Source organism: Ipomoea triloba, chromosome 9, assembly GCF_003576645.1.
Source record: "Ipomoea triloba cultivar NCNSP0323 chromosome 9, ASM357664v1".
Taxonomy (NCBI): Eukaryota; Viridiplantae; Streptophyta; class Magnoliopsida; order Solanales; family Convolvulaceae; genus Ipomoea; species Ipomoea triloba.
The window spans coordinates 2,791,337-2,804,975 of NC_044924.1; the positions used below are offsets into that span (position 1 = coordinate 2,791,337).

Genomic DNA, 13,639 nt, shown 5'->3' on the forward strand with positions numbered 1-13,639 from the left:
TTACAAACAAAAATAATGAAGGTCCAAATTAAACTATAAGACGTGACCTTTAATTTTTATGGAACGGTCCTGATGTGAAATTGAGCATCAATGGCATCAAAATATATTGATGTAACTTTTCAATCACCTTTTTTTTTTTTTTTTTTGAATACTACTAACTCTGCCACCACCTCCGGTATAGAGGGAAGGGTTTGATGCCACTGGACTACAAGGTCAAATAAAGTTAACAGGTCAAATAAAGTTAATTACGTTATTTTTAAAATTCAAGTGTCTAATAGAAAATATTTATAGTTTGAGAGTTTAATTATACTTTCATAAATAGTTTAAATGCTTATTCGACTTTTATAAAAAAAATAAAAATAAAAATTAAACCTTAAAAATCATGGAAGTAGACTAGTAGTAGTAGTTATCAGCATCGGCGGGAACCATAAGGCTAATGTTGTCCTTTCACCCATGTAGCGTAAGATAGCTGCTTGAACCCACTTCCTATGACCTTTTCAGACCATCCCCTCGTTTCACATTTTTCTGCTCTCACCTCTCACTGATACTCTATAAAGAAGGAGAAGAAGAAGAAAAGGCTGAAGATAGAGCTAGGGTTTTGGCAATTTGACCGTCTGCGTGGTGGGAGCTTCAACTCCATGGACTCTGGTGTACCTTAAACCTCCCCTCTTACGCCTCCAATGACGTCTTACCTCGACGCCGTCAACCATCGCAACGCCGCAACCGCCGTCTCCGCCCCTAACACCAAGCGAAAGCTCGACGATTATGCCGACGACCTTTCATCGGAGTATTTAGTCTCTTGTCCCGTCAGGATGCGAAAAGACCAGCCTCTCCCTTCCTCCCCCGCCGATTTCCACCTCCGCTCCGCATCCGGAGCCTCCGCCTGCCGATCATCGGCGTCCTCCGCTGCTGCGTGCTCGACATCGTCGTCCCCCGGGTCCGCTCCGTATGCGGAGTCAACTAGGGTTTTCGGTCGGCTTCAGTTCTTTGTCCGCTTGCTGTCTGGCGGAAATACTTTGGTTATACACGCCGATTTTGACGACACAGTGAAATCCATCCACGAGAAAATCCAGGTCAGCACCGGAATTCCGGTGACCGAGCAGCGGCTAATCTACCGAGGGAAGCAGCTCCAGGTGGAGCAGACTTTGGCCGAGTGCGACATTCAGAATGACGCAGGGTTGCAACTTGTCGGCCGGATGAGGAGCACAGGGTACCCTCAAGCTTGGCAGTTAATCAACGACATGGTTTCTGAGATTTTCGTGCTTTGCAAGACCGAATATCCTCAGCCGACGCAGAGAATCAAAAAGATACTCAAGGAATTCCTTGGAAATACTCCACAAACAGATGTTTTTAAAGCCTCTGAGTACCTGCAAATCTTCCTCTTATCCCGTGCTCCCACGGCTCTTGTTATGCTTTATGCGTCTCCTGTTAAGGCTAATAGAGATTGTGCTTCTGATTCTATTCGACTATTTATTGTTTCGAGTAAGAATATCTTGTCTAAGCCCATATACTTACAATTTGCACCTATAATTATAGAGTTCTGTATGTTGTTGAATAGGGCTGCTGGGACTAAAGATCCTGTGTATTGCCTTTGCCGGAGTAGCTTAGGGTCTATAGTGGAGTCTGTTGGAATTGGATGTGGTGTGGGTAGTGATAAGTTATTGGTACGAATGCAAGACATTTTTCCATTTGTTAGGGAGTTGGCTACTAAAATATCAGAAGATTTAGGGACAAGTATGGATAGTTCGATGGGCCCATCAGAAACTGATGTGAGAGACTTTATTGCATTTATGCTCCCAGTGAAGAAGGTAATAGTGGATGGAGTTGCATCTGATGGCAAGATCACTCTGCCATTGCGGGAGGAACGCATCAGTGGTAGGGGGAAGTATAGCCTATGCTACAGGGATGAGATTAAATTGTTGCATTCGATATTCCTTGATTTGCTTGAGAAAATGGAGCACTGTTTAAAGAAAATGGAGGTGCGATTGGAATCCAAAGAGAAAGGAGAGACAACGGCTGTTGTGCCTGGGAGCTGCCAGTATCTTGCTATTTTGAAAGAGTTGAATAGCATTGCTGAACGTTTCAAAGGTGCACAAAAGATATTTTGGGAGATGATGAGGCTGAGAAAGGTTTCTTTCAGCTATCTCATTGTTAGATTTGCAAAAAAGAGTGATGATCATCACTGGATTTTGAAGCACAAGGAAGTGACTAATTTTGAGGCAAGGAGGCATTTGGCTATGCTGATACTTCCAGAGGTGAAAGATGAGTATGAAGATTTGCATGAGATGCTTATTGATAGGTCCCAGTTGTTATCAGAATCATTTGAGTACATTGCACATGCGGAACCTGAAACTTTGCGTGGTGGGTTATTTATGGAATTTAAGAATGAAGAAGCTACAGGGCCAGGTGTTTTGAGGGAGTGGTTTTTCTTTGTATGCCAAGCAATCTTCAACCCTCAAAATGCACTTTATATGTGTTGCACCAATGATCGTAGGAGATTCTTTCCAAATCCAGGTATGCATCATGTGTAATGTGTCCCTTTAACCTTTTGTATGAGTAATTATCTTTTTGCGATTGTTTTACGGTTCTCAACATTGAAATTGTGTGACAGTCTTGCTGATGTGTAAGGTTAAAACACTTGGGAATGCATGTGATTGGTCTCACTAAGCCCTATTCATCAAAATTCGTTTAGTTTTAGAGTCATAAACTGGGATTTCGAGGAATGTTAGGTCCTTGCATAGATTTCTAGTTTTCTCTAAGTTCCATACTTTATACCCTCTTCTTTTCCTGATGGATAGCAGTTCTTATAAAAGAGGAAGAGTTGTCCCTGAGTGGTTAATTTCCCATAGAACAATACAACCAAACCTAGTTCTTCTGTTTCAAACTTTAAATCTGATGCACTTAGAGAACCCTCCTCAGCCCTTGTGGGTATGTGATAAACAGACTTCATTAGAAGAGTTCACTAATTCAGAACTCAAATGTGCCATATTTTGCAACAATTACTGCCCCCCTGATTGTCTAGACTTCTCTCAACCGAATTCCCCTAACCATTTCCCTAGAAGGTTAGTATTTATTTTTGCAACTCTTTATTCCAAACTCAGCTTGTTTTAATGGTCTGAAACACCTTTCCTGTTGAGAAGATGAAATTAAATTCCTCACCTTTGTCTCAGAAAATCATTTCTTAACTTTTTCCAACCCTTTTCTTAACTAATCCAAGGCAATGCAAATGAGGAGAGAAGATAGGCTGAAATGGGGCTAAGCCCACTGTTGGTCAAAATTATGTACCTATTTGATTGGCTTTGTAGTTTTAATACTCTCTCTATCCCATTTTGTTTGTCTTTTTTTTTCTTTGTTCGTAAGGGCAAAACAATTTTTCTCTTACTTTTTTAGGATGCATTTCTTTAAAATTTTGATATTTTGATTACTGACTCCAGTAGTACTTTTGATATAGTTTATTACGGAGTAATATTTAACTTATTTTCAAGTACTGAATTTATCAATATAAAAACTTCAGCTGAATATTGGTAAATTGGATGGGAGGAAGTATTCCCCCCTCCCCCGCTCGCCCCTCTGTTTAGCTGGTTACTGTGCAATGTGTATCCCTCACAACGGTAGGTTCATCTATAAAATTGTAAATCTTTGACTTAAGTTATTGAAAAGATTCCTCCCTGTGAGCATATCCTTGATGGATTGAGGCAAAGCCCTTTGGATACTTACCAAGGCCAGTACAATATCCTCATTGTTTAGTCCAATGACAATAATAGAAGATTATTAGCTGTTTCCTTAGCCTGAGACAAAAGGTAGCATTTCATACTAATCACATGCCTCTTCCTCACCTTCCTCTTTTCTGTTAATAAAGTGGGATAAAATTGTTAGAATTTGCAGCTAGATATGTAATGTTGGTGTGTATTTTTATCCCATTAGTAATGACTCTTAGATCAGTGACCTTCCTTGTGAATAATACTTCTTTACATCTCATTGTATGCAGCATCCAAGGTCAACCAACTGCACCTAGAGTACTTTAATTTTTCTGGCAGGGTGATTGCCTTGGCCTTGATGCATAAGATACAAATTGGCATTGTCTTTGACCGTGTGTTCTTTTTACAATTGGCTGGAAAAGAAATTTCCTTGGAAGATATTCGAGATGCAGACCCTTTCTTATACAATAGCTGCAAACAAATTCTCGAGATGGACCCAGAGATAGTTGATCAAGATGTGCTAGGTCTTACATTTATCCGAGAAGCTGAAGAGTTGGAGTCCAGAGAGATTATTGAGCTTTGCCCGAATGGTAGAAGTACCATTGTAACTAGCAAGAATAGAAAGCAGTATGTCGATCTTCTTATTCGGCATTGTTTTGTCACATCTATTGCTGAACAGGTTACCCATTTTGCACAAGGTTTTACTGATATCATAGGTAGCTCAGAGCTTCAAAAGTCATTTTTCCAGGGCTTAGATCTTGAAGATCTTGACTGGATGCTTCATGGGAGTGAAACCCCAATATCTGTTGAAGACTGGAAAGCAAATACTGATTATAATGGCTTCAAAGAAAGTGATCCTCAGATCTCCTGGTTTTGGAAGGTATGTGGTTGCAGGAGTCCTGCTCTTGTCTCTAATTGTGAATGCATTTCAAAGAAAGCAAGAATAGAAAATTAAATAATAATGCTTCCAACTTGAATTGGGTTTTAGGTGCACTTCAAATTTACAATTTTACACCATCACCCAATTTCTGGATTTTGGTTTAGTTGGGTCAAAATTCTATAGTCACCACTTGGCCACTGCATAATGTACGCATGCAACACACACACAGATGCACACACTCACAATTTAAAATAAGATTAGAAAGTGAAATATGATTTATTTCTCTATCAGAATTAAGGTAGAAGCCTTTACAAATGTTTGCAATGTTTTTTTATATTTTTAAAATCTTTGCAGAATAGCTTCATTCTTATGTTTTCAAAGGCTTCATTTTCAATATATAAGTTATATGACAACCATTCAACCATTGACCCTTTTTTTTCTATGCAATTTAACATTTTGAACACACTGAATATGGATTTTTCATTATTTCAGTAGAGGGCCATTTTAGTAATTTTAATTCTACATATATATATATATGTGTGTGTGTAGAGAGAGAGAGAAAGAGAGATGGAGAAATTTTCAATAAGGTTAAATGACCACACTGTGTCTTCCCCCTGCTGAGAATGATTGTGGTAGTAGGGAAATGCATGTGATTATGAAGTTTTAATATCTGGTCTTTCAGATTGGTTAGTTTACAATATTTGACTTTGATAGATGACATCCATTCTGTGCTGCTTATTAGGATGAGAGTCTATTCACTGAAAAGTTATCCTATTTAAGTAGTTGATACCATTAGTGTGTGCTAATGAAGAGCAAGAAGCTTCAGAAGTGTGAAGGAAGTCTTCTCATCTTTTCATTTTCTGCACTTGCATGGATTTGATGAGTGAAGCTGGTGGAGTACAAATTTACTTAAATAATTATTCCACTTTTGGTCCCTTGACTTTTTGAAATTCACTAAATTCAATCTAAAATGCCCTCATGTGGAATGAAAGAGGAGAGAGAAGAGAGGGGGGGGGGGGGGGGTAGTGAAATGGCATTTTGAATATTTTTGAGAAAATTTGCTTAATTTAAAAAATTCAAGTGACCAAAAGTAGTCAGAAGACCTAAGTGAAAATGCCTATAGTTGAGGACCAAAGGTGAAATTAATTCTTTAGAAAAAGGTTCAAGTGTGCTAGTTAATATTTCTATAGCCTGGACTCCTGATCTCCTATGCTATTCCTGCTGATACTTGGATTCTCATGTCAGATAAGTAATGCATCTGACATGGTTAAGCAAATATTCCTCTTAGATAATTGGGGCTAGCATGTATCAAATTTGACATACTTGTAAAAGGTGCTTTACTAGTTAGTTTTCATGAACCTAGAAGTCCTTGCATTTTATACTACTCATAAGTCATGAATAAATTGAAGGACTTGCTATTTATCTTTATAATGTGCACATGGATAGGTATTGCATCACTATGTGGACAGTGAATAAGTGGGGTGTTTGTATTCAAGAGAATGAAAGGTTGTGTTAAAGTATATACCTGTTCATATGGCAAATAGCTGCACTCCTTTTCAGGGTGTCATCTTGTTACTTGCTATAAAAGTGAGACAGGAGAGAGCTAAAATCCTAATCATTTTGTACTTTTTAACTAAAGTTTTAAAAACTTATTTACATCTTTCTCCTATTCAAAGTGCAATTGGTGTTCATCCTTGCAGATTGTCGGGAGAATGACAGCTGAGCAGAGAAAGGTTCTTCTGTTTTTCTGGACTTCAATAAAGTATCTACCAGTAGAGGGGTTTGGCGGTTTATCTTCTAGGCTTTGCATCTACAAAAGCACTGAATCTTTTGATCGCTTGCCTTCCTCACATACATGCTTTTACCGCCTATGCTTTCCGCCTTACCCATCCAAGGATATCATGAAAGACCGTCTTAACTTTATCACCCAGGAGCACGTTGGGAGCAGCTTCGGTACTTGGTGAAATTTGCAGGTTCTGTATCAATTTATTTTTATTTGTACATAAGATATGTTACTCAGCTTGTACAGTAGTAGTACTTAGGATACTCTTGTCTCTTTGGCACATGATTGTTGCAAGAGCTTGCTACTTAATTGTGCTTACATTGACAAATCATTAGTGTTATGTTTTCTTCAACTGTTTATACAAGTTTAGCAATAGCATGAACAAAGAAAGTCCAAAGTACAGTTTTTTACCATCTATTTCTTCTTTAAGTTGATGCGTTGGGGGTTTGTATACTTGTGTACCGGTGAAAGATCTGTGGATACAACTGTAATCTTTAGTAACTGCTCATAAATACAAATTTTGTGGGTTTGTACCTGTTGTGTTGCATTTGTAAAACCAACTAAAGTTGGGACGATTCGTGTTCAAAAGTATGAAACTTTCTAGATCCACCTGGCAAATTATACCGAGGTCTATTTATACAAGTTTATTTTGGGTATATTGCAGGTTTATTTTTTGTGTACTACATATTTATTTTTATGATTAGAATATAGTGAACCTATTAAAAATGAACTTGTAAGCCAAGCTAGTGAGTTAGTCAGTCTTGTCTTAATAACTACAAGGTTACAAGTTTGATTTTCTTGAGTGGTTTATTAGTCTCTTCTTGGTTTGAGCTGCACATTCTATATAGTGATTGCGGTTTGCAGGTTTCTATTATAATCTAAAATTTTTTGCAATAAACTTGTAGATATCATGGATTATGGCCTATGGGGAATATAACAATTGAGACCCACCTTTGTTGAGTGGTATTCTTGATTGTGTATTGATCAGTGTTATTTAGGTGACGCCTAGGCGTTCAGTCGAGGCATCTGGTCGGTCGAGACCGAACGCCAAATGTGCTCGCCTCTCTAAGTGCATAATACAACCCCAAAACTCCATAAAACATACATGGGTAGAACCTACACACTAAGGCGAGTCGACCGGTGTAATTTCCAGCCAGAGAAGTTGTCAAAATTTGCCTCACGTGCCGGCACGTGGTGGCACTGATGGCGGAGCGGTTCGAGCTCCGGCGTCGTCCTCCTGTTCCGAGCAAAGCTCACTCCTCTTCTCAAGGCTACAACTTCCTAGAGTAGAGTAAATATGGCTGCTACAATTTTCTAGAGTAAACATGGCTGCTACAACTCCTTAGAGTAGAGTAAATATGGTTGCTACAACTTCCTAGAGTAGAGTAAATATGACTGCCTATTTTCAACATTTCCAACACACATCATATGCCTAATTGCCTATTCACATCCTAATTATTTTATATAGAATATATATATATATATATATATATATATATATATTACTCGTCGCCTAGGAGACGCTTAGGCATTCGCCTAGTCGATAGTCGACTAGGCGATCAACGGCATCTCACTTACAAAGTTCGCCTTGATAAGCTTGGTATTGATTCATTTTGTTTGAATAATTCATCATTCAACTAGTTGGTGATATATCTTGCTTGCATGCATGATTATTTTGCAACCTAAATGCTGATTATTCTAATTTCATTTTTGGATATAATGTGGGTATAGATATAATGTTGGTAGTGACAGACATCAGAACATCAGATTCCCAAAACATTCACACTAGTACACAACTATCAATTACGAATATTTGTTGTTATTCAACACTCTGAAGTGAAAATATACTCTTGTGATGACAAAAGCCAACAGAGCAGTGACATCAGTTGAGTTTTACTGCTCCATACATGCAATATAGAAAGGAAGTGATTTGCTCTGATTAACTTTGGTGACAGGCAACCATATCAAAGATCGACGAGAAGCACTGTCCAACGTGGCTCCGCTAAATAGAGTAGGCGACTACATTAGTCATTATCCTCAGGCGACGAGTTTCCTCAAGACAGCTTCAGCTCGCTGCTCAAACTTAGGCAATGCCCATTCATGCTGTATTATGTCTAAACTGTCCTTTTCTGCACCCAAACTCTGATAAAAGCAACACAAAGACGAGAAATTACAATATAATTATCGGGGAAGAATACAGGCACTATTGCACAAGACCACCAATTTTGATCCCCAAGGTGAAAGGTCAATAGATAAACATATGATTAAACAACCATAACAAAAATGTAACCAGACATGAGGCTACCTAAACCTCGAGAATAATTGGTTAAAGGTAAGCTTAATAGCACGACCCCAACAACTCCAAATACATCCTCTTTTTCTAGTTATTTAAAGTGAACGTTAAAGTGAGCATCAAGTACTTATCCATGGGTAGCAAAGAATTCATTCAGGTATAGCCAATACAACCCCCACCCCTCGTTCTCTCATCTTTCTCCAAACGAAGAAAGATTTGTTTCCATGTGAAGATGATTATATTTCTCCTCTACAAACTCTGCTAGTCCTTAAGGAGGAAATAAATATAATTGCTGAATTGTTACACAATATACTGGTTAAAAAGAGTTCTAGAATAAGTAATCAAGGTAAGAGAACCCACCTTTGAGGGGTCAAAACCAAATCCACCCATTTGCATCATACGTTGGGTATCATCCATAGCTGAAAGAAGTAGTAATGTCGATGACCATAACATTAAATAGATACCAAAACTTTAGATACATAATCTCCTATTCACTAATAGAAAAACTTTCTTTCATGACAATTTCTTAAACCCAAGACGACAAAACCAATCAATAGATGGGATAGACTAACCATTTTCCTCTCCAAGAATGAGACTAAACAAACCCCTCAAACCAAAGAGATTGAGGAAGTACCTGAAAGTGATAGAAAGTCATAAATATGGAGCAAATGAGGTACTAAATGAAACATGAAGAGCTACAAAAGAAGCAAAGAGAGGAGAGAGCAGTACCATGAGCGACTACTAACATAGCTCACATCAACAGTACTCAAATCAATTCCATTTTGTAACATTGACCTGAACCTCTGAGTTAACGGAAAAGGTATCTTTGCTGGAAAAAGTTGCATCCACATATTTATATGTACAAGAACAAATGTTAAAATAAGCTCAAATTATAGCAAAAGCCCAAAGATAATATAAAACAAATTTGAGAGAACACAAACCTGCTACGAACCCAGAGAAGAAGAAGTTAACCCATGCAAAAGTAAGAGTCTGATTGAGAAAATTCGAGCATGTTAGAATCTGTCAGCAGCAATGCTATTAGGCAAGATCAATGAAATATGCTTTAAAAAACAAAACCTGAGGTATGATCATTGAGAGATTTTTCTTCATCATATCCATAGCCATGTTAGGATCAGAAAACATTTGTGCCTGTGCATTCTGAACTTGGTCTTTAGGAACAAAAAGCAACCCATTTTCCTGCAGTTAATTTCTTTTAGTCCTTTCACCAACAGATGCCAATAAAACAATTCTCTTCACAATTATAGTCATTACACTGTGAATTAAGTACTTAGTACTAGCATCAATATCCATCTTTCAAGATCAATCAATATTTATCAAACAACAGGGCTGACATACTCATAATCAAGTCATATCACAACCAATCATCTTCCTACTCCTACTTTGATATATAAACTTCTGTTTGCTTAAAGCAGATATCAAGTAGAAACTAGCACTCAAGTGAATCCCAGCCCTCCATCTACTTAAATTCAAAGATTAACCAAAATAAGCAACTAACTTCTAGTATAATTCCAAACTATAACTGTGAGCAAGAGAATTCCAAACCTGCGAACTAAAGTTTCCAACTTTATATGAAATCAACCATAAATAAACTCAAAAAAAAAAAAAATCAATCAAAAAATTAGAGTGAAGGAGCAAAATTACCTCGTTACTATAATAAAGCCGTCGTGTTCGAAACGACTTTGCAGGAATAAAATTAGCGCCGGCTCTCAAATTCCTTGCCCTAATAATCACCTGCCTAAAATCAACCTCAGAGATTAACCAAGCGTCACGGAAATCTATTAAATTCAGTATATAACATAGATAGAAGAGGGAGAGACCCTTCTTTGACGATTTTAGCATCTGGTAACTGAGATGAGCGCATGAGCTTGGAGACGAAGTATCGTAGGATTCCTATGAGCACCATAACCACTGATAACGGTATCAATACCCAATCTCTGATCGCCGTGTCCAACACCAAATCTTCCGCCATCTCTCTTTCTCTGTCCAGACGTCCAGTCTCCTCAGCTCAGCTGTTCTCTCTCTCTCTCTCTCTCTATGAATTATGAATTGCAAAAGAAACGACGTCGTTGCCACAATGGGCTTTCTTGTATAATATGCGGGGTGTATTGGGCTTTCAGTTAGTGAATACATTGGGCCTTATACATCACGCAGTATTATTTTATCAAACCCAAAAAGTGGAGAAAATGAAATTAGATGAATGAGTTAATTTTGCATTCAATATTTGATATCTAAATTTCAATAGTTATACCATGGATCCATGTCCATTTACACACTGATTGTGAACATTTAATATGTAAATTGTGTATTTTAAACTCAGGTTCACCATGTAATTTGTCACTAAATTTGGTCTTTGGTCTTACTTGAGAGAAAGTCCCCCGCTCATAACTACCATGGCTCTTTGCACCTTTTTATTAGAGTCAAACTTCTAATTTTACAATTATATTAATAATTCGCTTACTAATTATCCCAAGTTATTAAATATTAATGTATGCTAGAGGCAATATCCCATCAAAAATTCAAAATAGAGGGGTTTGAAATAGAAATAGCATTAATTGAATTAGTCTCGTAATTAGTTTGATAAATAAATGTTTTAGTCTCGTAAGAACCTTATGGTTTAGTGGCATTAAACCCTTCCCTTTATAGGGGAGGTGGTGGGTTCGAGCCTTAGTGGAGTCTATAAAGGAGGTGGTGGGTTCGAGCCTTAGTGGAGTCAATACTAACTTTTGTGCTTCAATAGGTTGAAAAATCTAGTTATGAACAGATATTGCATTCTAATAGAGTTGTTATTAGAGTTGGTTAATTGCATAGTTATATTCTTTTCAAGAAATTCAAAATTTTACCCATGCCATGTGGTTAAAGTCAAAATGCAACACTTCTCTCGACGTGGACTAATTACCTACCCTTGCATTTCTTACAATTTCGTTGTGGCAACGGACAATTACTTACCTCTCTTATTTATTAGAAAAAAATGTTCAAATAAGTAATTAAATTTTAACTATAAAGTTAATTAAATTCTTAAACATTGCAGAGTTACAATAAGACCTATAAACATGTTATTTTAATACACTAATGTTCATCAATCAATTAATGACATGTTATTGTAGGTTATTAAAATTTTGACAACCTTCTAACCCACTTTGACGACATTCCAATTAACTCTGACGAATTTTTGATTAATTTTGTCAAAATTTGAAGAAAAATACGGAGAAGTGACTAACAGGTTACATGCCGGAGAAGGCAACCATTTTGACAATGGTATTTGGGCAATGCAAGATGAAGAAGAATACTGCTGCTGCTGTGAAATTTGTGATTCTCTCTCACCTACATAAATTATTGGCAAAAAGTCAAATAGACCCATGTACTAACACTGATTGTTCATCTAGCACCATGAACTAAAATATGGTCCATCTAAGTCATTATACTCCTAATTATTTTTCATCTAGCATTTTTAGCCCATTTCTAACAAGTAACCCATCTAATTTGTTGACATGAAAAAATAAAATAATAAAAAATGATGACATGTTATTTATATGAATGTTTTGGATGATTTTACCTATTTCATTAATGAAGAAAATGATTTCTTGCAATGAAATAGGGTAGAAATCAAAGTTGTTATATAATTTTTAATTACAGTGTACTGCACGACTGTGTATGTATAGTGGGATATTCAAAGTTGTTCGCCAATAAAATTCCATGAAAATCGATATATTAAAATTAAATATAATAACTTAAGATATTATACTGGGTAAATTTTATTATTTTTTAAAAAATAATTTAATTTTTATATATCAATTTTCATAGAATCTCATTGTTGAACGACACTGTAGTTGAAACTTTATATAGCAACTTTGATTTCTGCCCTATTTCTTTCCAAGAAATCATCCAAAAATACACTATCTTAAGTTATTCAATTATCCAAAAATAAAAAAATATTAATTTATTTTTAAAATAAAATAAAATTTACCCAATACAATATATCTTAAGTTATTATAAAAATAATTTAATTTTCATATATCGATTTCCATGAAATCTCATTGCCGAACGATAGTGAATACCCCGCTATACATACACTCATGTAGTTAAAACTTTATATAACAATTTTGATTTCTACCCTATTTCATTGCAAGAAATCATTTTCTTCATTAATGAAATAGGTAAAATCATCCAAAACATTCATATAAATAACATGTCATCATTTTTTCTAATTTTATTTTTCCATGTCATCAAATTAGATGGGTTACTTGTTAGAAATAGGCTAAAACTGCTAGATGAAAAATAATTAGGAGTATAATGACCTAAATAGACCATATTTTAATTCATGGTTCTAGATGAACAATCAATGATGGTACATGGGCCTATTTGACCCTTTTGCCTAAATTATTTTAATCTGGAAGCTTTGAATCATATGAAAATATAATCCGTGTACACAAATCAATATTTAAAAAAAAAAAAAAAAGAAAGTTAACTTAATATCTTAAAATAATATAAAGAGTCACTTATAATTTGCCCAAGACTTTTTCCGGTGGAATTTCTTGTACCTTGTGCTTTTGCGAATGTGCTTTGCAAACAGAATGCCATATTTGCCCTTGCAGATGATCGGCCGTCCAAATTCAGGCCGCTTAAATACAACTCTAACACTATTTGCATGGGCCTTCTTTGAATATTATATCCGCATGCTATGTATACACAATTTAGGATTCAATATTATATTATTAACATGCATACCCACTCCTCCACTAAGCAAACCAACTCCATTAATTTTTGTATGTGTATGTGTTGTCATGGGGAATAAAACAAAGAAGGGTGGGAGACTACTGCATGACTCATTACGCATTATTAACAATGGACAATACTGATAAAACAAAAACAAGATGCAAAAAAATGCAATAATAGAAGGGTTGGAGACCACAACATAAACAAGATCTACAAAACAAAAAAAAGATCTACAAAACAAAAAAAAAAAA

The 13,639-nt window shown here is 36.2% G+C and overlaps 2 protein-coding genes across 3 annotated transcripts; one reads left to right on the forward strand and one right to left on the reverse strand.

Annotated features, from left to right (window-relative positions):
* Nucleotides 1-496: 496 nt before the first annotated feature.
* On the forward strand, nt 497-6,894 carry LOC116028884 (E3 ubiquitin-protein ligase UPL5-like). 2 transcript variants are annotated; one of them, XM_031270729.1, is made up of 3 exons: nt 497-2,514; nt 4,121-4,578; nt 6,279-6,894. In XM_031270729.1, exons 1-3 carry the CDS (start codon nt 681-683, stop codon nt 6,540-6,542), a joined length of 2,556 nt encoding a protein of 851 aa, XP_031126589.1. In that variant the 5' UTR covers nt 497-680; the 3' UTR covers nt 6,543-6,894. The 2 variants fall into 2 exon arrangements, with proteins under 2 accessions (XP_031126589.1, XP_031126588.1); XM_031270728.1 differs by having other exon boundaries at nt 498-2,514; nt 3,989-4,578.
* A 1,206-nt stretch (nt 6,895-8,100) lies between these two features.
* LOC116028595 (ER membrane protein complex subunit 3-like) lies at nt 8,101-10,644 on the reverse strand. The gene is made up of 8 exons (XM_031270355.1): nt 10,493-10,644; nt 10,317-10,410; nt 9,732-9,851; nt 9,596-9,644; nt 9,384-9,483; nt 9,227-9,288; nt 9,015-9,073; nt 8,101-8,503 (listed from the first exon to the last, which is right to left on the reverse strand). The coding sequence occupies exons 1-8, from the start codon at nt 10,642-10,644 to the stop codon at nt 8,399-8,401; spliced, it is 741 nt and encodes a 246-aa protein (XP_031126215.1). The 3' UTR covers nt 8,101-8,398.
* Nucleotides 10,645-13,639: the final 2,995 nt, after the last annotated feature.

What these genes read in the sequence shown, in the direction of transcription:
- LOC116028884 (XM_031270728.1), top strand. Translation starts at nt 681, where the DNA reads ATGACGTCTTACCTCGACGCCGTCAACCATCGCAACGCCGCAACCGCC. An exon ending in GAGATTCTTTCCAAATCCAG is followed by an intron (nt 2,515 to 3,988) that starts GTATGCATCATG and finishes CATTGTATGCAG; the next exon opens with CATCCAAGGTCAACCAACTG. An exon ending in AGATCTCCTGGTTTTGGAAG is followed by an intron (nt 4,579 to 6,278) that starts GTATGTGGTTGC and finishes TCATCCTTGCAG; the next exon opens with ATTGTCGGGAGAATGACAGC.
- LOC116028595 (XM_031270355.1), bottom strand. Translation starts at nt 10,644, where the DNA reads ATGGCGGAAGATTTGGTGTTGGACACGGCGATCAGAGATTGGGTATTG. An exon ending in GGCTTTATTATAGTAACGAG is followed by an intron (nt 9,852 to 10,316) that starts GTAATTTTGCTC and finishes AATTAACTGCAG; the next exon opens with GAAAATGGGTTGCTTTTTGT. An exon ending in TATGTTAGTAGTCGCTCATG is followed by an intron (nt 9,289 to 9,383) that starts GTACTGCTCTCT and finishes TATCACTTTCAG; the next exon opens with GTACTTCCTCAATCTCTTTG.